This window comes from Rana temporaria, chromosome 12, assembly GCF_905171775.1.
Source record: "Rana temporaria chromosome 12, aRanTem1.1, whole genome shotgun sequence".
Lineage (NCBI taxonomy): Eukaryota > Metazoa > Chordata > Amphibia > Anura > Ranidae > Rana > Rana temporaria.
The window spans coordinates 2,357,589-2,382,129 of NC_053500.1; the positions used below are offsets into that span (position 1 = coordinate 2,357,589).

The following is a 24,541-nucleotide window of genomic DNA, read 5'->3' on the forward strand; positions in this document are numbered from 1 at the left end:
CTGCAAAAAAAAAAAAAAAAAAAGTTCGGGGGGGGGGGGGTTCTACGTAATTTTCTTTCCAAAAATATACAGATTTTTACATATGCAGTAGTATACCTTGGATTACGAGCACAATTCGCTACAGAAGAATGCTTGTAATCCAAAGCACTCATATCAAAGCGAGTTTCCCCATAGGAATCAATGGAAACTTAGATAACGCGTTCCAGTGCCACTGCTGGTGTATGCAGTACCGCATGTGGCCAGAGGCGTGTGGGGCCCCGGAAACTCTCGGAGACCACCTGGAGACACTGGGAAAGGAGCATCTCCTAGCATCTTCGAAAAGCTCTGGCTCCACCATACCTCTGGCCACATGCGGTACTGCACACCCCAGAGACTTGAATCCTGCTCATCTTATTTGACAACGCTCACAAATCGAGTCAGTACCGTATATATATATATATATATATATATATATATATATATAAATAAAAACACAACCTTGTATTGCAAAACGCCCATAAACATTACTCGCAATCCAAGGTATTACTGTATAGGATTAAAGTGTCAGAATTTATCCGGTTGGCAAGTGGTTAAAGGGGTGGTTCACCCTAAAAACTACTTTTTTTTATTACACTGGCCCCCCACATTACAATACGATTAAGGCTATTTTTTTTTTGATGCTGTACATACCTTTGTACAGCATATTCACCCGTGGCTTCCGGCTTGCGAGTCCCGCGGGAGTGGGCGTTCCTCACATGTCTGTGATTGACGTTTTGACCAAAAACGAGCTCCCCCCGTCACGTAAGCCGCGTCACGATTGGCGAAAGGAGCCGAACGGCGATGCGCATGCGCAGTATATCGCGACTCGTCGTTCGGCTCCTTTCGCCAACCGTGACGCGGCTTACGCGACGGGGGGGAGCTCGTTTTTGGTCAAAACGTCAATCACAGACATGTGAGGAACGCCCACTCCCGCGGGACTCGGAAGCCGGAAGCCACGGGTGAATATGCTGTACAAAGGTATGTACAGCATCAAAAAAAAAAAATAATAGCCTTAATCGTATTGTAATGTAGGGGGGGCAGTGTAATAAAAAAAAAGTAGTTTTTAGGGTGAACCACCCCTTTAAATTGTTGCAACTCAAGTTGTAGCAACTTTGAAAAATGTTTCTGGACTTTTTTTTTTTGCAATTTAATCTCGATTTGCATTGACTTCTGTTAAATGAAGTCACAAGTAGCAATGAAATCGGATTGCAACAAGCCACCATTTTATTCTCCAGGGTCTCTGCTAAAAACAATATATAATGTTTGGGGGTTACAAGTAATTTTGTAGCAAAAAAGATTTAAACTTGTAAAAAAAAAGAAAAAAAAAAAAAAGAAAAAAGTGCCAGAAAAGGGTGGGTCAGCAAGTGGAAAAGCCCTTTATACAGTTCTAGAAGACGTCATGGCGTATCATTCCTCTTACCTGTGCTCCTGCTGTTTGAGAATGTGCTTCACAGCCTGAGCCAGGGTGAAGGTCTTGCCTGTTCCATAGGGGCCGATGATTAAAATGGGTGGCAGTTGTATAGACAGGGGTGTAGTGATGGCCAAAACGGCTTCCTTCTGCTTTGCGTTCAGTCTTGGATCCAACAGTTCATCCCATTGCCTGTGGGGGGCAGAGACAGCGAAATATCAACAGTGTGCAACTTATAATGTCACTACTTTATACATAGATCTTATAGAGAGAGCAGTGATGGGGAACCTCGGCACCCCAGATGTTTTGGAACTACATTTCCCATGATGCTTATCTACACTGCAGAGTGCATGAGCATCATGGGAAATGTAGTTCCAATACATCTGAGGTGCCGAGGTTCTCCATCACTGATATAGAGGCTCCATATTTCCTGAAGGCTTCCTGCTTAGTAATGTACGCATATCACTGTCCCATACAATTTAAACTTCTTTCCATCCACTGGATCATTCCAAAAAACGGTTGCAAGTAATCGACCAGAAACTAAGCAATCTACCCCCCTCCCCCCGTCTGACAGTACACCAAAATCTGGTCATTTGTGGAGCTGAAACTCAGTATTCGTAAACGGAATAAAAAAAAAAAGAGAGAAAAATATTAAGAAATAAAAAAATTCATGCCCCAGATGACATCACATCTGACGAAACATGTAGGGCGGAGTCCATGTCGGATGTTACCACGCTATTCGAGTGTGTATACAAGTGAACTGCATCCCGGGAACGATTGTTTTTAAATGCTAGCTTATAACTGGATTGATGCAAGTTTTTAGCAGCTTGTTTTCAAAATAGAGCGTCTTATGTGGACCCCATTTTCTCTTATGCCCCGTACACACGATCAGTTTTCCAGTCGGGCGGAAAAAATAAATAAAATAAAAGCGTGTGGTTTTTGCCGACGGAATTCCGCTCAAGCCTGCCTTGCATACACACAGGGAGAGGGGGGGGGAGAGAGAGAGAGAGAGAGAGAGAGAGAGAGAGAGAGAGAGAGAGAGAGAGAGAGAGAGAGAGAGAGAGAGAGAGAGAGAGAGAGAGAGAGAGAGAGAGAGAGATGGGGAGGAGGAGGAGGAGGAGGAGGAGGAGGAGGAGGAGCGAGACAGAGCGAGGGAGCGAGACAGAGCGAGGGAGCGAGACAGAGCGAGGGAGCGAGACAGAGCGAGGGAGCGAGACAGAGCGAGGGAGCGAGACAGAGCGAGGGAGCGAGACAGAGCGAGGGAGCGAGACAGAGCGAGGGAGCGAGACAGAGCGAGGGAGCGAGCGCGTTGGCTACTTTTTGAACTGTATTCCTGAAACGCCTTGGACACTTTTGGAATCAAACTCCTGAAATGCGTTGGGTTACTTTTCGAATTGTACCTCTGACCTTTATTGGAATAATGTTGTATCTGGACCTCTTCGCATTAACACTACTCTGAGCTGCAATGTGCGACCCCATGTGCGACCCAATGCGAGACCCCAATGTGCGACCCCAATGTGCGACCCCATGCGAGACCCAATATTTATGAACATTCAGCTGCTTTGACAATACAAATCCACACTACAGACACGGCGTCTGAGGCCCGGTCCAGAGGATTGATCATGCTACAGCACAAAGTACCTAAAATATATCTGATAAAACTTTAATCGCAGCACGCTCCCTCTTTCCAAGTAAAAAAAGCTGGCAGACCGGAGCGGAGCGATGAAGGGGGGTAAATTTAGCTGCATTGTGCCCGCTCCCATCCCCCGCTATGTAATGACATAATAATGTGACATGGAGTCGGTGTCTTCCCGCCATTATTGTCCTGGCACCAGTGTGAGCCGATGTGCGCCAAAGTCATTTGTCTGAAGCTGGAACGCGTCTCAAGCCGTGATCAGCGATCATTGTTATGATGCCAAAAATACAAACTGCGAATAACAAAAATGCTTTAACCACTTAAGACCCGGACCTTTAGGCAGCTAAAGGACCCGGCTAATTTTTGCGATTCGGCACTGCGTCGCTTTAACTGACAATTGCACTGTCATGCGACGTGGCTCCCAAACTAAATTGGCGTCCTTTCCCCCCCCCCCCCACAAATAGAGCTTTCTTTTAGTGGTATTTGATCACCTCTGCGTTTATTTTTTGCGCTATAAACAAAAATGGAGCGACAGTTTTGAAAAAAAAATAATAATATTTTTTTCACTTTTTTCTATAATAAATATCCCCAAAAAAGATATACATTTTATTTTCTCAGTTTAGGCCGATACGTATTTTATTTTTTGCGCTTTAAACAAAAGTAGAGTGACAATTTTGAAAAAAAAAGCAATATTTTTTACTTTTTTCTACAATAAATATCCCCCAAAAATATATAAAAACATTGTTTTCCTCAGTTTAGGCCGATACGTATTCTTCTACATATTGTTAGTAAAAAAAAAAAAAAAAAAACAACGCAATAAGCGTTTATCGATTGGTTTGCGCAAAATTTTATAGTGTTTACAAAAAAGGGGATAGTTTTGCATTTTTATAATTTCTCTTTCGTTCATAGACGGACACAGCCTTCATTGACCTTAGGGTTATGCTTCTTCCTACCAGGACTTAAATCTCCTGGTAGGAAGAAGCATAACCCTAAGGTCAATGAAGGCTGTGTCCGTCTATGAACTCAGAGAAATGGATTTTACGGTGAGTACAAAAATCCTTTTTTTCACAGCAAAAAATGCATTTAAAATGCACCGTTTACTGTGAAAATGACAATTGCAGTTTGGGAGTTAACCACAAGGGGGGGCTGATGAGGTTATGTATGACCTCATCTGTGTTTTTAACTGTAGGGGGGTGTGGCTGTAGGTGTGACGTCATCAATTGTGGTTTCCTATAAAAAAGGGAACACACGATCGATGACAGCGCCACAGTGAAGAACGGGGAAGCTGTGTTTACACTCACCTCTCCCCGTTCTTCAGCTCCGAAGACCAATCACGGGACTCCAGCGGCGATCGGGTCCGCAAGTCCCACGGTCAAGGAGCTTCGGACCAGGTCACGCGCGCGACCCCGCGGCTGGGCTTAAAGAGCCATGGATGTGCCCAGCCGTGCCATTCTGCCGACGTATATCGGCGTGAAGGGGTCCTTAAGTAGTTAATACCACTTTAAGATTTGAAAAAAAAAGCTAGGAGTTGATTGGTTGTCCTGCACAGCTGCTCCAGAATCTGCCCCCCTCACAGCAACCCCAAAACGATATAAAAGAAAGCAGCCTGGGAGATGCACTGGTCATTGCAGAATCCACTTCTTCGCATCGCTGGAATCCGGCGTAGGCGGCTAAACGGCCACATGCCACCATGACTTGGTGATTGTACGCACTTGCAAATGGGAGTAGATTGAAACAACTGCCCGTTCTTATCAGACTGAAGATACTCCGCAGAAGTGACAGGTTCTCTAAAAGGAAGGTGCAGTAGCATTGGCGGTCTACGGGGGGCGGTGAACGTACCTGTTAGGGCTCCACGGTATGGGGGGCGTGGCGCTGATTTCTGGGAAGAGAATACCGTTATCTCGTATTCGATCCAAGGCGTAGTGCATTTCACACAATGGCTGCCTATTCAGCTGGAACTGCAGCTCCACCTGCAGGAAGAAAACACACATGACATCAGAAAAGGGGAGCCAAATAAACCGTAGAGACAGGAAGAAAACTGGGGACCGGTATATTGTGTGAGAGATCAGAGGGGGGGGGGGCCCCTGAGAATGCAGGGAAGACAGAACACAGATCTACGTGTGAGAAGAAGCCTAAATCTCACCTGAACAGTACACAGGATTCCCAGAATGATGCTTAACCCATGAAGGAGAAAACCCCCCAAATTACCTCCACCAGTGTTGTGCTGCCACCCCTGGTGTAAAACACTCCAGCAGGGATGGTGGGAACACCTCATAATGGGCACAGCGGGTGTACAGACCCGGGAACTCAGCACAGGGATGGTGGGAACCCCTCATAATGGACACAGCGGGTATACAGACCCGGGAACTCAGCACAGGGATGGTGGGATTCCCCTCATAATGGGCACAGCGGGTGTACAGACCCGGGAACTCAGCACAGGGATGGTGGAAACCCCTCATAATGGACACAGCGGGTATACAGACCCGGGAACTCAGCACAGGGATGGTGGGAAGCCCTCATAATGGGCACAGTGGGTGTACAGACCCGGAAACTCAGCACAGGGATGGTGGGAAGCCCTCATAATGGGCACAGCGGGTGTACAGACCCGGGAACTCAGCACAGGGATGGTGGGAAGCCCTCATAATGGGCACAGCGGGTGTACAGACCCAGGAACTCAGCACAGGGATGGTTGGAACCCCTCACAATGGGCACAGCGGGGGGTATAGACCCGGGAACTCAGCACAGGGATGGTGGGAATACATTCTATGCATTAAGAGGCACTCTGCCCCCCCCCCCCCCATACTATAGGAGAGAGAAGGGCCAAGCCGAGGCTGATGGACACAAAGGGCAGCAGCTCAGGTGCCCCCCATAGCAAACTTCTTGCCGTTTGGGCACTCTGCATGTGGGAGGGGCCAGAAGAGTTGCAAGGGACCCAAGAGGAGGAGGATTCCGAGCTGCTCTGTGCAAAACCATTACACAGAGCGGGAAAGTAGAACGTTTGTTTTCAAATTGAAAAAAAAAAAAAAAAGAAGCAGGTGAAAAGACAACAGTACAGACTTGCAGAACCTGAAATAAAATGAGCATGCGCGTGTTTTGCTGCCTCTGCGCACAGTGAAGACTCTTCAGTCTCCTATCTTTGGCCTCACCTGCATTTCCCGGTCGGGTCGAAGCCGCAGCTCGTCGCAGCAGTCCTTGCATATTCTAAGGAAGATGTAGTCCTTGGTTTTCTCTTCTATGAGGGCCTCGAAGACCCTCTCTTTGCTGCCCTGAGTCTGCGGGGATTTGTCCTTGCAGACGGGGAGCACGTACACCGCGTTCACTTTGGTCATCACCAGCCTGCCGGCCAAAGTGTCTTCAGAAAGTGTCTCAGTGAGTTTAAAGCGCCCAAACAGCTGCCCGTTCTGGGCATATTTCGCCCCTCCGGACACGCCCGTCAGCATGAAGCTCGCCACCAACTGCAGCGCCACTTTGATGTTGAACCTGAGAAAAAAGAAAGATTGTGATGATGAATAAAACGGCACATATAGACATGAACGCTCACCAGCAAAAGTGACAGAAGCAGAACCTTTCCCAAGAGGGGGAGGAGCCACGTACGGACCTGAGGGAAGTCCCTACCAAGAACCTCTCATCAGGAAAAGATCAAAAACTTGGAAGTGGAAAAACTAAATTGGCTATAGGACCATTGCATAGGTGAGGACAAGGCTGGACCATAGGTGAGGACAAGGCTGGACCATAGGTGAGGACAAGGCTGGACAATAAAATACAGAAATAGGCGAGGACAAGGCTGGACAATAAAATACAGAAATAGGCGAGGACAAGGCTAGACAATAAAATACAGTCAAAAGGTGAGGACAAGGCTGGACCATAGATGAGGACAAGGCTGGACAATAAAATACAGACATAGATGAGGACAAGGCTGGACAGTAGGTGAAAACAAGGCAGAAAAATAAAAACACAGACATAGGCGAGGACAAGGCTGGACCATAGGTGAGGACAAGGCTGGACAATAAAATACAGACATTGAGGAGGACAAGGCTGTCCTCACTCATGTCCGTTTTTTTGGTCCACCCTTGTCCTCGCCTATATTTTATGGTCCACCCTTGTCCTCGCTTATGTCTGTATTTTATGGTTCAGCCTTGTCCTCACCCATGTCTGTCCAGCCTTGTCCTCACCTATGTCTGTATTTTATGGTCCAGCCTTGTCCTCACCTATGTCTGTCAGAGTTTTGCAATGACTCATGGGACTTGTAGTTCTGCAATAGCTGGAGGACTGGAATTTTCCTATCCCTGCTGTGAAATCTGATGGAGGTCATGTGACAGGAAGTGGAAAGGCGACACTTACTTGCTGACTTCCTTGTACTGTGCAATCTCTTCGATATAAAGCAGGTCGTGCAGGCGGGACTGGTAATTGGCCTTCGTCAGGGATTTGTCCAGCACAGACTGGGTAAACAATTGGTCTGCGGAGAGCGGGATTTGGTATCGGCTGAGGAGACTCCTCTCAATTTCAGTAGTTTCGTTCGGCTCATACTCCACGATGGTTTTGGACATGGAGTCCCAGCGTTTCGCCGTCGTTAGCAGCTGCTGCCGGGCTTGCATCAAGTATTCAAGGTCTGCGGAGAGAGGCGGACAACATGAGAGAGCGAGACACACATTGCAAGGGCTGCAACTGCCACCCCCTCTGCACCCCCACAACCGTACACAGGACAGAGGCCGGTCTATGCTGAAACCTGTAGTCCTCCCTGCGGCTGAATACACACAGATCTCACTATGACCATAGACTAAGGATCAATATACACAGACCAATCACAGGTGGGACCGATTTGTGAATCGTCTGCGACAATCAGGCCGTGAAATACAAGAAACATTATTACATGCAGAACAAGCTTACCCAGTAATACTGCACACTCCGGGGGGGATATGCTGACCAGATAATGTGTACCCCCCCACCCCTGGGGGGGGGGGCACATACTACCATGTATAAAAAAAAATATCAGTCATAAGTACTACTAGCTGCCGATTTTGAAAATAAAAAATAATAATTGTGAGCAGAACTTCCGTTTCAAGTGGTTAACAAATGTTTGAATGTTTTGTTACCGTACGGCCCCGCCCCAACACGTTTCGTCATTACGACTTCCTTGCTGAATACGACTTCATTGAATAATAAATGTTTGAACGGGAATACGCTATGTGCTTCGTTCTTTGTCTCATTGACGATTGCTATGATGGAGAATACCAGCCATTGATGGAACAACCAATGTGATTGGGAGAATTCTGCTCTTCATGCGGATTATTCCTGATGAGTGTGGTGTCGGAGGGGAGTGGTGACCACTTGTTGCACTTTGGGGTTTGGAGTCACTGTCCAGGAGTGGATGATAACTTTTATTATCTGGACAACTACAACCTTAGAGACATTTTTGCTCACTTTAGAGTGCAAGCATTTTGCTCACCACTATCACTGGTTTTATTTGGTTGGAAGAAAAGAAGGCGTAACTATAGGAGCGATTTTTATCGTTTTAGATATTCTCCTTGTTACATGGAGAACGTTTCCATCTCGCCATCACCTAATGTGAACAGATGGTGACGGAAATGTGAATATTCTCTGTCTCCTCTCATTATTCTATGCGATTAGCTGAGCAGCCGGAAAGAGGAAGTGGAGAAGAAAACTCGATGACCTTCTGATGAGCCCGAGGCTTCTGTAATAACACGACTGAGATTATCCGCTACTCTGAACACGGAACATCTTCACAGGCTGAGCTGGCGGGACTGCAGAGACCAGGACATCGCGCCATGGTAATACAAATCAGATCACCTCAGCGGAAGGGCCATCCATGGAGATCAGCACAGGAAGAGGCGCAAGCAACTGGGTGTCCTCCCGGCCCTATAAAGGGTTTAGGATGCTGGAAGCGATTTGGCACATAAATCGGTAAGTTCCTGATTGCAAGTAGCCCAAGGCCCACCGAGAGGCCGCATGGTTGTGTGCGGCCGGCGCAAAAAGGGGTAAAGTGGAACCTAAACCAAAAGAGAAGTTCCGCTTTCCTGCCCGCCTCCCTCTCGCCCGTCTCTAACTTTTGGGCACCTTTTCTTCCCTTGGGGGGTTGGTATATAGTTTTGAAGAGTACCCGCTCTAACTTCTGCTCGCTTCATCTGAGCCATCCCAGAGGTAGGTGGCCCTTCCCTTTGCCCGCAGACTGTTATTCTGTCAGAGTAACAAACGATCGGCGGGTCCTGGCGGTCACAGCAGGAGCGAGTACACGCATGCACACTCAAAACCCGGAAGTGCAGAATCACGTAAATTGACGCGATTCTGCACAGAGTGGCTGCCCCGTAGCAGTAAAGTTGCTATAGGGGGGACCTTAAAGGGGTTGTAAAGATAAAAGGTGAAAAAACATCTGTGGATTAGCACCCCCCCCCGTTTACTTACCTGACCCCTCGAAAGTCCCGCGCCGTGAACATGCAGGTTTCTCGGCTCATTCATTGGTTGATTGAAAGCAGCGCAGCCATTGGCTCACGATGCTGTCAATCGCACCAAAAGACGCAGCATGCCGTGGGGCGGGCCGAGTAACAGTGAGCAGCTATAGCCGCCGACTGCATCACTGGAGCGAGCCCGCAAGAACTAACCACCATGCGAGGGAGAAGGGAAAAGGAAGGAAGGGGGAGTGAGAGGGAGAAGGAAGGGGGAGTGAGAAGGAATAAGAGAGGGAGAAGGAATAAGGAATAAGGAAGGAATAAGGAATAAGGAAGGAATAAGGAATAAGGAAGGAATAAGGAATAAGGAAGGAATAAGGAATAAGGAAGGAATAAGGAAGGGAGAAGGAATAAGGAAGGGAGAGGCAGAAGGAATGAGGAAGCAAAGGGAGAAGGAATGAGGAGGCAGAGGGAGAAGGAATGAGGAGGCAGAGGGAGAAGGAATGAGGAGGCAGAGGGAGAAGGAATGAGGAGGGAGAGGGAAAAGGAATGAGGAGGGAGAGGGAAAAGGAATGAGGAGGGAGAGGGAAAAGGAATGAGGAGGGAGAGGGAAAAGGAATGAGGAGGGAGAGGGAGAAGGAATGAGGAGGGAGAGGGAGAAGGAATGAGGAGGGAGACGGAAGAAGGAATGAGGAGGGAGAAGGAATGAGGAGGGAGAAGGAATGAGGAGGGAGAAGGAATGAGGAGGGAGAAGGAAGAAGGAGGGAGAAGGAAGAAGGAATGAGGAGGGAGAAGGAAGAAGGAATGAGGAGGGAGAAGGAAGAAGGAATGAGGAGGGAGAAGGAATGAGGAGGGAGAAGGAATGAGGAGGGAGAAGGAATGAGGAGGGAGAAGGAATGAGGAGGGAGAAGGAATGAGGAGGGAGAAGGAAGAAGGAATGAGGAGGGAGAAGGAAGAAGGAATGAGGAGGGAGAAGGAAGAAGGAATGAGGAGGGAGAAGGAATGAGGAGGGAGAAGGAAGAAGGAATGAGGAGGGAGAAGGAAGAAGGAAAGGGGAGGGGAGGGAGAAGGAAAGGGGAGGGAGAAGGAAATGGGAGGGGAGGGAGAAGGAAAGGGGAGGGGAGGGAGAGGGAGAAGGAGAGCTTGGGCTGCCGCATTGCTGGACCGTGGGACAACTTTATTATGTGGACTTTTTTGCGAGTGATCATTCGAACACGTTGGGGAAACATTTTTTTAAACTTTTTTTTTTTTTAGCATAGCTCAATGTCCAAAACATACATAAAACATGCTTGGTGAGCGGTACAGAACCAGCTCATATACAATAATCTCCATCCACCATCTCTCATGATGTACATAGTGTGTCCCGCCATCGTCACAGATCAGAGGTACCTTCAGTTGAAGCGGCGTCCACCATGATCCTCTGCATCAGCACCGGTTCCTCGCCGAAGTCAAACACTACGGTTTGCCGGAAGGTCCCAAATATTTCGGTGGAGAAGTTGATGACTACTTGGTACAAGCAATGATCCGTCCCGTTCTGCGCCAGGTTCTCGCCCACCCACTCCTGGCAGCTTTCCGGCACCTCCTGGGACATCTGGGTGTTGCCGTCTCCGGCGCATATTGCCACGATACTGAAATGAGGTCTGTGTGCATCGTACAGCAGTGCTACCCGGTGAAGGATTCTTGCAGGCTGCAAAATTCAAACCGGTATAAAGTCAACATTCATGGAAATCTTCCTCCCCATCCCCCCCCCCTCCCCCCCTATCATCTGCTATACCTTGTCACAGGACAGTGTGATCCCCTCATCTGTCCGACAGTTACCACCCTCATAGGGAGTCGGATAGCACTGGCATAGGACTTACATTTACAATGGAGGAGACTCCGATTCTACCAAATACGGGTATTCTTTAGTGCAGAGTTCCGGAAAAATTGTCACCGACTGTAATGCATTGCCCCCTCACCAACCTAAGACCCCTTTCACACTGAGCCGATTTTCAGGCGTTTCAGCGCTAGAAATAACGCCTCCCATTAATTTTAATGTGACTTTTCACACTGGTGCACTTGCGGGACGGGAAAAAAGTTCAGCAAGCAGCATCTTTCGGGCGGTGTAAGAGCGCCCCTGCCCATTGAAATGAATGGGCAGCAGTTCGCAATCTCCTGTAAAGTGCTTCGGAAGCGCCACAACACGGTGCTTTTAACCCCTTTCACAATGGGGTAGTGCGCTTGCAGGACAATAGAAAAAGTCCAGCAAGCAGCATCTTTGGAGTGGTTTGGGAATGCTGTACAGCGCTCCCAAAATGCTCCTGCCCATGGAATGAATGGCCAGCGCTATGGGAATAACCGCCCCAAAGAAGCTGCTTACAGGACTTTTGTTCCAGTCCCGCAAGCGCACCGTCCCCCAGTGTGAAAGCACTCGCACTTTCAAAATGGGGAGGCATTGGAGGCGCTTTTCAGGTGCTATTTTAACGCTCGGACCCCTTTCGCACTGGACGTTTTTCAGGCGCTTTAGCACTAAAAATAACGCCTGTTAAAGTGGAGTTTCCACCCGAAAAAAAAAAAAAAAAAAAAAAAAAAAAAAAAAAAAAAATCGAAAAAATAAATAAATAAATAAATAAATATGCAGAAGTGCCGAATCTGCCTCTTCATCCTCCGCTGTGGATTCTCTTCCTCCTCCTCCTACACTCGGTGTCTTCTTGTGAATGGGGCGCGCTGCATTCTGGGAACTGTGCGTGTCCCAGAAAGCAGCCGGCCCAGTCACAAAGCGCTGCGCTGCTCGCGCATGCGCAGTAGGAAACGGGCAGTAAAGCCATACGGCTTCACTGCCCATTTCCCTTACTGTGGATGGCGGCGCTTGGAGCTGCAAGGATAGAGGATCGGCCTCGGCGGGGGCCAACATTGCTGGCGGCTAGGACAGGTAAGTGTTTTTTATTAAAAGTCAGCAGCTACAGTGTTAGTAGCTGCTGACTTTTAATTTTTTTTTTTGGAATGGAACCTCCGCTTTAAGTGCCTGAAAGAAGCCGCATCTACAATCCCAATGTGAAAGCCTGAGGGCTTTCTCACTGGGGCGCTGCGCTGGCAGGACATCAAAAAAGGTCCTGCAAGCAGCTTCTTTGCAGCGCTTTTGGAGCAGTGAATACACCGATCCTAAAGCGCCCCTTCCCATTGAAATCAATGGGAAGCGCCTGAAATGCGCCTTGGCAGCGGCACTTTGTGGCCAGTTGCAACCCTTTATTCGGCCACTAGCGGGCGTTAAAAGTGCCCTGCTGGTGCTCGAAAAACGCTGGTAAATCGCTGCTAGTTTTACCAGAGCTTTACCAGCGTTTTTCAGGCGCTGGCAGTGTGAAAGGGCTCCCTCAGGCCTTCACATTGGGATTGCAGATGAGGCTTCTTTTGGGAGCTTTATAGTCAACTTTTTTGCGCTAAAGCGCCTGAAAAGTGCCTCAGTGTGAAAGAGGTCTAAAAGGTATATGTCAGTGATGGGGAACCTTGGGCACCCCAGATGTTTGAGATACATTTCCCATGATGCACATGCACTCTGCAGTGTAGTTGAGCATCGTGGGAAATGTAGTTCCAAAACATGTGGGGTGCCGAGGTTCCCCATCAAAGGTATAGGTGAATGTCTTATCAGCGGGAAGAATAGTGCCCCAAGGGCTGGATAAGAGAAGGCAAAGGCCTGCAGTCAGCTCCACAGCCAAAGTTTGAAGACCACTGCGTTAAAGTAGAACTATGGGCAAAACTTATTTTTCCCATTTTGGATAGAGCAGGAGAGGGTTATAACCCTTGTTGCATTTTTTTTCACCATCTGTGTCCCATTGCAGAGATTTTCCTTCACTTCCTGTCCCATAGCCAAACAGGAAGTGGGAGAAAATCCCTAAAAATTAAGGGAATTCCTTGGGGACCCCTAAATCACCAGAACTAGTGTCCCCATTGGAAGACTTCCCCTCTATTACTTTTCTGGGGACAACCCCTAATATTTCAACAAAGACCCCAATGGGGCTCCTAAAAAAATTGGAACAAATAATAAAAAATAAATAAACCCCTAACACTAATCTCTGCCTTACTGACACTGTCCATTGTCCTACTGATAAATACCGTATTTCTTGGCGTATAACACGCACAGGCATATAGGGAGGACAGGAGAGGGGTAAGGGCACCTACCTTACATGTCAGCTGGAAGGTCCAGGTCTGCTGTGACTTTTTGGTAGTAACAGTGACAGACAGATCTGGGCTGTACTCCACATGAACTCCATCCACGCATTCACTGAGCTGGAGAAGAAAACAGAAGACACGTTACATGCCGCATAAATACCCCACCACAGCCCAAGTCTCCGGGTTCACCCTGAGAACCGGTGCCCATCCACTTGCTGTGTACTGGGACTCTCATCCAGCAGGACAGTCCCGCATAAAAGGTTTCATGTCCAGCCACAGAGACGTACATAATATTTTTGGCCTTTTAGATATAATTTATGTTTATTAAATAGTCCCAATTCCCCGACCATCTAAGCGCCTTCCACCCTCTGAGAACAAATTCTTAGCTGCCATCTTATTGGCTGTTACCGCCAGCACAGAACGTTTCTTCCATTAGGACAAGTGTGGAGCGACTCACCACTCTCTCTGGCGACAAGGAATTCATCCATTTTTCGATCAGAGACTCCATGTAGCTCCCCGAACATTGCGTGTTTTCCTTCTGCTGCTTGAGGCGGATGAGCCGCGAGGCGTACCGCTTCTGCCACTCCTCCAGCTCCTCCTGGGAGTGCGCCGATGTACACTGCGCTCCGTACCGACATATCCCCTGCTCCAGGAACCTGCAGAGCAAACAAAATCCCATTACCAATCTGTGGATGTACGCCCAACCAAGTATAAAATACTGCAAAGTGTCTTCAAAAATCGCTTACAGAACAATGGCAACCAATTTGCACTAGGGGTGCAACGGATCAAAAAACTCACGGTTCGGATCGTTCCTCGGATCAGGAGTCACGGATCGGATCATTTTTCGGATCAGCAAAAAAAAAATTTGCAGCCTCCCTGTGCCCCAAATTGCCGCCTCACTGTGCCCCAAATTGCCGCCTCACTGTGCCCCAAATTGCCGCCTCGCCAGGGTGGAAGAAGTGAGAGGGCAGCCAGCAGGGCTGGATTTCCTTTCCCTGCCACCCCAAGGCCAGGTTTTGCAATGCACCCCCTCCCCACCAACCGAACCACCCCCCCCCGGAGAATAGCAGTTGGATGGCAGGGGCGGCACGGTTAGTTCAAATATTTTTTGTTTCTTCTTTTTTTTTTATTACATTATCACTTTTTTTTTTTTTGTAGCTTGTCGTTTTTACTTTTTTAATTTTTGTATAATTTTCTTATTTTTAATATTTTTCTTCTTCTTTACTTTTTAATTACTTATTTTTTTATTAATTGAATTATTTCTTATTTTTTTTTACTTTTAACTTTATTGCTATTACACAAGAGAAAACAATTCCCTGTGTCATAGCAATTGAAGGTGACAGGTTCTCTTTGTTAACCCTGTCAGCTCCAAAAACAGTCCTCACAGTTGAGATGGGAAGAGCATAGCTTACCCATCTCACTGTGTGCTATTTGCAGCAAGGACAGGAGACTCGTCAGCTGGGGGAGGAGGAACGAACGGACGGAAGGCAGCTGTAAGGGGGGGGGGGAACGGACGGCAGCTGGAGGGGGGGGGGAACGGACGGACGGGAGGGGGGGTTATCAGAGCCAGCAGGGAGAAGTGTGGGGGGAACGGATGGACGGCAGCAGCACATGGTTTCTAGCAGAGACAAACTGAACTCACCGCCGTCTCCACTCCTGCTCGTACACAGCCCCACCTCCTCCTAAGCCCACGTTGTAATAGACAAAACACATCAGCGCATTGGACACGCATTCTGTCTATCACAGCGTGGTTAGGAGCAGGCGGGGCTGTGTGCAAACAGCGGAGACAATTTCAATGTGTTTTTTTACCACTTTGTTCTGCAGTCCCGCGGCACACCACGGATCACGTGTGTGCCGATCCGAAGTCATTGATCCGTGCGGATCACGGATCAATGACGATCCGTTGCACCCCTAATTTGCACACAAGGCGCCGATTCACTGCGACCAAAACTAAAGATGGCTTCCGCTCTGCTCTCCACCCGCAGGAGAGATCCCTTACACGAGTTTCCCTCCTAGTGAGCTTAATTGTTCAGGCAACAGAGGAGGTCCTTCAGGTGCGTTTCACTCTCTAGTGAGCTTAATCAATGAGTTACCAACAGGAAAGGTCCACTCAGGGACGTTTCACTCCTAGTGGGCTTCATCCAGGAGGTCCCAACAGAGGAGGTCCCAACAGAGGAGGTCCCAACAGAGGAGGTCCCAACAGAGGAGGTCCCAACAGAGGAGGTCCCAACAGAGGAGGTCCCAACAGAGGAGGTCCCAACAGAGGAGGTCCCAACAGAGGAGGTCCCAACAGAGGAGGTCCCAACAGATGCGTTTTACTCTCTAGTGAGTGTAATTGTTAAGGCATCAACAGAAGAAGAGGTCCCTCAGACGAGTTTCACTCTCTAGTGGGCTTAATTATTGAGGCAACCAACAGGAGAGGTGCGTTTCACTACTACTGGGCTTCATCGTTGAGGTCTCAATAGAGGAGGTCCCTCAGACGTGTTTTGCCCCTAGTGGCCTTAAAGTGGCTCTAAAGCCTGAAGGTTTTTTTTTCACCTTCATGCATTCTACAGTAGCCTCCCCCCCAGCACCTCCTAATACTTACCTGATCTCTAAAGCGATCCAGCGATGTGCACAAGAGACACGTCTCTTTGGAGACTCTACCTCCTCTTGTCAAGCACAGCCAAAGAGAAGAGCGAGGGGGTGGGGCAAAGACGCAGCTCCTTGTGTGAATGGATACACAGAGCAATGGCTCCGGAGCGAGCCTGCTTGGATTCCCCCAGTTGCATGATCTGGTGGAACTTAGCAGGAAGGGAGGGGCTAGGCCTGCCAGCAAGGAACCAAAGCAGAGAAGGATTGGGACTGCTTTGTGCAAAACCATTAAACAGAGAAGCAACGTATAACATGTTCATTATTTTAAAAAAGTGCCTTTATTATCACTGTGTTGAGGCCCCAACAGGAGAGGTCAAACGCGTTTTGAACCCTAGTGGGCATAATTGTTAAACCTTAGAGTTAAGGTTAGGCCTCAACGATTAAAGGGGTTGTAAAATCTTTTTTGTTTTTAAACAAACATGTCACACTTATTTCCTCCTCTGTGCAGTTGGTTTTGCACAGAGCGGCCTCGATCCTCCTCTTCTGGGGTCCGTCTGTGGCGCTCCTGGGTCCTCCTCTTCTTGAGTGTACCGGAGAGGTTATTTCCCTGGGGGGGCACTCGTGCGGGCATGCTCCCCTGTCCTGCTGCCGATTCTATTGACAGACAGGCAGGACTCGGCCCGCCCCCCCGCCATTGGATTTGAATGACCGCAGCGGGAGCCAACGGAGGATCCGAGACACTGGCTGGAGCTGCTGCTGGAAAGATTGCGGGTTCAGGTAAGTAAAAGGGGGGCTCTGGGGGGGGGGGGGGGGGGGGGGGGGGAGTACATCACAGGAGGTTTTTCACCTTAATGCATAGAATGCATTAAGGTGAAAGACCTTAGGTATTGCCCCTCCAGGTCCCCTCTGTCGTTTCGTCCCGTGACAAGGTAATACAGACCAAACTGTTATATAGATCCTACTTCACACCATGCTTACTGTTCAAACTCAGCAGAATCCCCTCAGCGCTATGTTCCCGATGCGGCGCGGCTGATGGCACGTTCTTTCATATGATGTGGGAGTGTGCTCCGATTAGAAAGTTCTGGTCGGAGGTCACGGCCTTCATTAGCTCGCTGACTGAGATACCCAATATATGTAATCCTCTGAGGTGTTTACTGGGCCACATTGATGACGAGACTATATCTAAGAATATGCAAACCTTCCTGCGGATAGTACTGTTCTATGCTAAGAAGTCTATAACCTTCCACTGGAAGTCTCCATCCTTACCTACCATTACCTTTTGGCTCACCACCATCAATCGTGCTATACCGCTGTATAAGGTGACATATGAGGCCAGAGGGTGTCCAAAAAAATTCTTGAAGGTCTGGGGCTCTTGGGTTGATTCCGAGAGCACCATACCTCCTGCTCCTTGAACTTTGACTGATACCTCTGCCCGTTGAATAGATCTAAGTGAGTAAATTAACGATTCTGTTTTTCTCCCACCTTTCTCTGTGTGTTTTTATGAAAATGCTCAATGTGTACCAGCTACCAAAGTTTTGTAAAATGATGTACCGGGCGATGTTCGCCTAGGATGTGTGTTTCTTGTATTGTCTGTTTTGTATGTACAAAAATTTCAAAATAAAAATTTACCTTTAAAAAAAAGGTGAAAGACCTTGAGAATTTACAACCACTTTAAGCCACGCCCCCACCTCCCGACATCATTAATTTCTTAAAGGGACAGGAACCGTCAGTGCGCAGAGGTTAAAACTACAACTTGGTCAGGGAGCCACCCTCGTACCAATAAAGAGCGAGCAGAGCAGCCTCAATGTGCATTCTTTATGGGGGGGTAAATCCCCAGCAAGATATAAACGCGCACATACCTTTTACACAGAGTGTACTCCTCGCTGCTGGTAACCCCCCGTGGTGGTGGCCTATATTGCCACCCGTCCTGAGTTCCTGCAGGAATACAATGACAGAACGGACAATTCATACGACTGTAACAAGTCACCAATAATGGAGCAAACAGGGGCCCCAAAATCCTTATAAGAGGTGCGGAACGTACCATCTTCCAGATCCTCCCCCTGGTAACTGCTGCGGACAATGCAACCGACATTCTGAAAACACAAGAGAGCACATCAGCAAGTCACATGACCAGGCCAGGCTGGGGATTAAAGCAATACAAAAAATAAAATAAAAAAATCTTAATTGAATTGCATTCCTTGCACCGAGGTAAAAAAACTTTCTATTTCTCTGCCCACCTCCCCCTTTCCCATGTGCAGGGGGGGGGGGGGGTAAAGAGGGGAGAAAAGATCCGGCGCTGGGCATGGCGGCATCTCTTCTCCCCTCTTCTTTTTCATGGGTCATGCTGCTGTCAATTGTGCGATTTCAACTATTTCAAAGCCACGGTCAATGTGAATGAGGGCTTAGGGCAAATTCACACTGCATCCTTTGTGCTAGGGGGCAGTGTGGTGCGCGATTCCTCTACTTTGTGCTAGGGGGCAGTGTGGTGCGCGATTCCTTTACTTTGTGCTAGGGGGCAGAGTGTGGTGCGCGATTCATCTACTTTGTGCTAGGCGGCAGAGTGTGGTGCGCGATTCATCTACTTTGTGCTAGGGGGCAGTGTGGTGCGCGATTCATCTACTTTGTGCTAGGGGGCAGTGTGGTGCGCGATTCATCTACTTTGTGCTAGGCGGCAGAGTGTGGTGCGCGATTCATCTACTTTGTGCTAGGCGGCAGAGTGTGGTGCGCGATTCATCTACTTTGTGCTAGGCGGCAGAGTGTGGTGCGCGATTCATCTACTTTGTGCTAGGGGGCAGTGTGGTGCGCGATTCCTCTACTTTGTGCTAGGGGGCAGTGTGGTGCGCGATTCCTTTACTTTGTGCTAGGGGGCAGAGTGTGGTGCGCGATTCATCTACTTTGTGCTAGGCGGCAGAGTGTGGTGCGCGATTCATCTACTTTGTGCTAGGGGGCAGTGTGGTGCGCGATTCATCTACTTTGTGCTAGGCGGCAGAGTGTGGTGCGCGATTCATCTACTTTGTGCTAGGGGGCAGTGTGGTGCGTAAAACCTCCTTTTTTTTCTGTATGAACTTTATTTGCGGTGTACAAAGAGTACAGTTCATTCACTGCAATGTTATGCAGCGCGCTGTGTTGCACTGCCTAACATTGCAGTGCGATCCGGGCGCTGCAATAAAACGCAACATGTCTGCATTTTACTGCAGTGACCACACATCACTCTCACATTCAGACGTATCGGCCTCACTTACCTCTATCTCCGCTAGTAACGATTTTAACCGCGAGAGATCCTTGGTTACCATTCCATTCTGAGAGAGAGAGAGAGAGAGAGAGAGAGAGAGAGAGAGAGAGAGAGAGAGAGAGAGAGAGAGAGAGAGAGAGAGAGAGAGAGAGAGAGAGAGAGAGAGAGAGAGAGAGAGAGAGAGAGAGAGAATATCTTATATTGATTTCTTTATTCCAGTGACAATATCCGTTAAAACCTCTTAAGGACCAATCCTTGTTTACAAGTTAAAATACTTTACTATAAAAATTAAAAATAAATTACCGTATTTATCGGCGTATACCGCGCACTTTTTTGCCCTTAAAATCAGGGCAAAATCGTGGGTGCGCGATATACGCCGATACTCGCTTCCCGTGCTGTGTTTGAATCCGCCGCCAGCATATACCGAGTGTACTGCCAGGCTCGGCTCCCCTCGTGGTTATGCGAGAAGAGCCGAGCGTGCCCGAATGTACTGCGCTCGGTATATGTCCGCAGCGGCGTTCAAACACAGTGCGGGGGGGATCGGCTCAGAGACAGCACGGGAGTCCAGAGAAGTGGAGAGGACACCACGAAGGCCGCTGGACCGGACAAGGCCGCCGATGGACGCCGGGCAAGACACCAAAACTAAGTAATAAAACATTTTTTTCCAGGAATTTCATGTCTAGATTAGGGGTGCGCGCTATACTCCAGTGCGCGCTATAGGCAGATAAATACGGTACTTCAAAACATCTTCCGTTCACTCATCTCCATACCCAGCCATCAGAAGGACCCGATCGCCTCCACTGCTGCCGACGGCTCCGGTAAGCGGCGGCCACATGAGAGCGGCGGAAGGGGGGCCCTCTGCAGCCGCTGATAAAAGTGATCTTGCTGCGAATCTGCCGCAGAGACCACCATTATCGGAAACCGTCGGCTGAAAAGATGGATACCGGGGTTATGGTAGCAAGTTGCTGCCATAACAAAGTTATCTCTCTTCAAACAGCCGACGTTTATCAGTGTGCGGCGGTCCGAGTAAACAGATACCCGACATATGGTTTAAAATTACGCCCACTCGTGGAATGACGACTAAACTACTTAAAATCTCCATAGGCGATGTTTTAAAAATTTCTACAGGTTAACGGTTTAGAGTTACAGAGAAGTTTAGGCACTAGAATTATTGCTCTCGCCCCAACAATCACGGCGATTTCCAACATATGTGGTTGGCGCACACACAGTATTTGCGCAACGTTTTTTTTTTGGGGGGGGAAAAAAAACACACTTTCACAAATAAATAATAATAAAAAAAAAAAACACAACACACACACACACACTTGTCCCCTAAGACAGCATGGGCCGTGATGAGATCCTATTTATGGAGAGATTTGGGGTCTATTACCCCAAATCTCTCCTCTGGCCTCTCATGCAGCCGATCAGACACAGATCTGTCCGATCGGCTGCTGTCCTGGCCACAAGGTAAACAAAGGGGCGGAACCGGAAGAGAAAAACTACTCGTCGCTCCCGGTTTCCAGGGTTACAGAGAGGTGGTGAGAACGGCGTCAGTTCCTCTCTCTGTACATACAGGGCCCGCCATCGCATCTGCTACCGGCCTCCGCAATGGGACCGGAGAGCTTGGGAGAGGCGAAGGGGTGGGAACCCCCTTTCCGCCCCTCACAGAAGTGATAGAGGCTAATTAGCCACTCAGATCACTACTGCAAAAAAAAAAAAAAAAAAAAGAGAGAATTGGGGGTGGAAAAGAATGATACTACCGGTAGAATGCCTGTAGGTGTCGGCATCCATGCCGGTATAACCACTGAAACACGAGGACGTACCGGTACCCCAGATCTCTCAGTAAAAAAAAATACCCTCATGCCTATATTCCCCTTGAAACATTTTTTAAAACCCTTTCTACTCTGCCCTGAAGACTCCTGGGATGTATGACATTATTTGCCTAGGCAAGAAACCAGGAAGTAACTGAAAAAAAAAATGTAAAAATACTAAATGTTAGCAGGATGAGGATGAAAACTCATTGAAGAAGTTCCACTTACCAGAGGTTCCCCGATGAGCGTTTTGGACAACACACTTGCCACAACCTGCAGCTTTCCTTCCAGGTGCAAACAGCAAAGTACAGCGTGAACGGAGGCATCCACCTGGGCCCGGCCGGCGCCGAGGACTGCGGAGACACACAAGACTTAGGTTGTAGCCACTTCTCCTGGATTATACCATTTTAAAACTGATCGAGAGATCGCCCGCCCCCCCCCCCTTTCATGGTGGGACAGATCCGGGGCAAAACCTGGGGGGGGGGGGGTGCATTTTGTGACCTGCAAACCATTGTAACCGTTATCAGAGGATCGCAGGTGCAAGTCACACTCTCCTGCAGACTATTTCTCCAGCCCAGACTTTTAGTTACGGAGCAGGAGAAGGGGGGGGGTCATCAATGGATAAGTGGGGCGGCGTCACTGCACTTGTGTACCATTGCCAACTATGAGAGCCCCCCCCTACTGGGGGTGGCGGAAGGGACTTGTAATCTTTCCAATCAGAGATCCTATGAATGAATCTGTGAACGGATGATGCAGTCATGTACAGCTGCACCAAATAAAAAATATATATATATAAAAAGAATTAAAAAAAAATACAATAAAGAATATTGTGGACAGAAAAGCTTCAAGAGCCAGCGATTCAGGTAAGAGGAAGAGGGGCAGCGTGAAGGCCGGGGGGCTGCATAATGGCTCCATGTAACAGGAAATTAGCCTTTAAAGAAGAATTCCAGACCAACACCACCCAAGCCAAAGCCAGAACCACCACCCAAGCCAGAACCACCACCCAAGCCAGAACACCACCCAGCCCTTCCGCTACATATACTACCCTATGTAAAAAGGATCTATGTACTTGCCTATTTCAGTCCAGTTTAAACTGGTCACGTATTCTGCAGCTCCAGATCCGCTGTGTCAATCAGCAGCAGCTGCAGGGGAGAGGAGAAGGCATTCGACAACAGCTGAGAATTCTGGGAGCCATGACATCACTCACAGGCTCCCTTGTCCCAGCCATTGTCAGTCCTCCCCTCCTCTCCCCTGCAGGCGATGCTGACTGAAACAGGGGAGCCGGAGCTGCAGATCACGTGACCGGACTGGATTGGACTACAAATAGTGAAGTATATTAATTGTTTTTACATAAGGTAGGCAGCATAGGTGTAAGGAGGGGGGAAGGAACATATTAAGACTAGCAAGTAGGGCTGTCCCGATACTAGTATCGATACCGGGCATTTGCCTCAGTACTTGTACTGAGGCAAATGCTCCGAAGCTTAACCCAATACCTGGACGGTCCGGGATGATCGGTGCGGTGCTGGGAAGGAGTTACAATCACTGATCTCCCTGTATACATTTCAATAAACCAGATGACAGCCGCTTCTCCTCCTCTCCCTCCTGCGGCTTTCAGCTGCTTTAATGAAACGTATACAGGGAGATCGGTGGTTGCAACTCCTTTCCAGCACCGCACCGATCATCCCGGACTGTCCCCCATATCCTCCTCCAGTCCCCCTCTGTCCTCATCCATTCCCCCTCTCGCTCAGTCAAGATGGAGAGAGAAGGAAAGATTTGGAAAAAAAAGTCTTAAAAGACCCCCCGATTTCACCAAAGTCACCAAGAGGGCCAATTATAATTAAAAAAAAGTATGCTGTGTCATATGTTGCTGTATGCAATCTTAACTTTTTCAATAAAAAGTTATGGTAACAAGCAGTATGTGGACTCACCCAATTTACAGTCTTCGTCGGCCTTGTCATACTTTTTCTGAAAAACAGAAAGAAAAAACAGTCAAAGGTCAGTAACAGATTCTTCCATAACCCCCGCACAGCTCTCTACCCCACTGAGCCATGGAGTCTGTGCTGGCCAGGGAAACCAGCCAATCAGGCTGCCGGACGCGCCTGCCCGGGGGCAGCCAATCAGGCTGCCGGACGCGCCTGCCCGGGGGCAGCCAATCAGGCTGCCGGACGCGCCTGCCCGGGGGCAGCCAATCAGGCTGCCGGACGCGCCTGCCCGGGGGCAGCCAATCAGGCCACACTGCGGGGGCAGCCAATCAGGCCACACGGAGTGTAGGGGCAGGCCGCACGGAGTGCGGGGGCAGCCAATCAGGCCACACAGAGGAGCAATGCCCACATTGCTCCTCCGCTGGGCGGGGGGGGGCGCAATCGCTCCTCCGTCATTTGGCGCTGGGCGCCCAATCGCTCCTCCGTCATTTGACGCTGGGCGCCCAATCGCTCCTCCGTCATTTGACGCTGGGCGCCCAATCGCTCCTCCGTCATTTGACGCTGGGCGCCCAATCGCTCCTCCGTCATTTGACGCTGGGCGCCCAATCGCTCCTCCGTCATTTGACGCTGGTCATCCCTGCAAGGAGATCCTACTAATCGGCGCTCTGTCCGTGTGAGGCGAGGAGAGCCGATTACCGGCACTTCCGCATTTACATGCGACTGGCTGTGATTGGACACAGCTGATCACATGATTAAAGAGCCGCGTCATCGGCTCTTTACAGAGATAGGGATCGCGCCGTGTCCTAGCAACACAGCACTGCATTCCCATCAGGGGAGCGCAAGAGCGGCCATACTGTGGCGCCGTCATCCGACGTGTCCTCCCGGTATGAGAGCCACATTGCTCCTCCGCTGGGCGGGGGGGGCGCAATCGCTCCTCCGTCATTTGATGCTGGGCGCCCAATCGCTCCTCCGTCATTTGACGCTGGGCGCCCAATCGCTCCTCCGTCATTTGACGCTGGGGGGCGCAATCGCTCCTCCGTCATTTGACGCTGGGGGGCGCAATCGCTCCTCCGTCATTTGACGCTGGGCGGCAAAGTGGTTAAAGTAACGCAGTGCCGTATAACAAAAACTGACCTGGTCATGTAGGCGGGAGATCTTTTGGAGGTCAGGTGGGTTTGCTTTTGTTACAGCTTTAAATACCAATAAATGCAAAGTGTGCGGGAACAAGACCTTTATATCCAGCCCAGGAGGCCCCACACTAAATCTAAGGCTCACCATACATGCTGCAATCTCACCGTACAATCTTCTCTAGATCTACCAACCACCATGTAATGGCCTGATTAGAGACAATCTGATTGGTCAGGTAGGTTTTGGTAAATCTGCACAGATA

General features: G+C 49.0%; 1 protein-coding gene across 1 annotated transcript in view; it reads right to left on the reverse strand.

Annotated features, from left to right (window-relative positions):
- The window catches only part of HELZ (helicase with zinc finger), an 87,462-nt gene that overhangs the window by 41,819 nt on the left and 21,102 nt on the right, over positions 1-24,541 (reverse strand). The window contains exons 3-14 of the mRNA XM_040331214.1: positions 23,158-23,194; positions 21,458-21,582; positions 19,429-19,485; positions 18,228-18,279; positions 18,046-18,121; positions 14,070-14,268; positions 13,622-13,729; positions 10,856-11,153; positions 7,404-7,671; positions 6,209-6,542; positions 4,902-5,032; positions 1,439-1,618 (exon numbers count right to left, since the gene is read on the reverse strand). Of these exons, the coding sequence (XP_040187148.1) occupies positions 1,439-1,618; positions 4,902-5,032; positions 6,209-6,542; positions 7,404-7,671; positions 10,856-11,153; positions 13,622-13,729; positions 14,070-14,268; positions 18,046-18,121; positions 18,228-18,279; positions 19,429-19,485; positions 21,458-21,582; positions 23,158-23,194 (1,865 nt within the window). The remainder of the gene's footprint in view (positions 1-1,438; positions 1,619-4,901; positions 5,033-6,208; positions 6,543-7,403; positions 7,672-10,855; positions 11,154-13,621; positions 13,730-14,069; positions 14,269-18,045; positions 18,122-18,227; positions 18,280-19,428; positions 19,486-21,457; positions 21,583-23,157; positions 23,195-24,541) is intronic.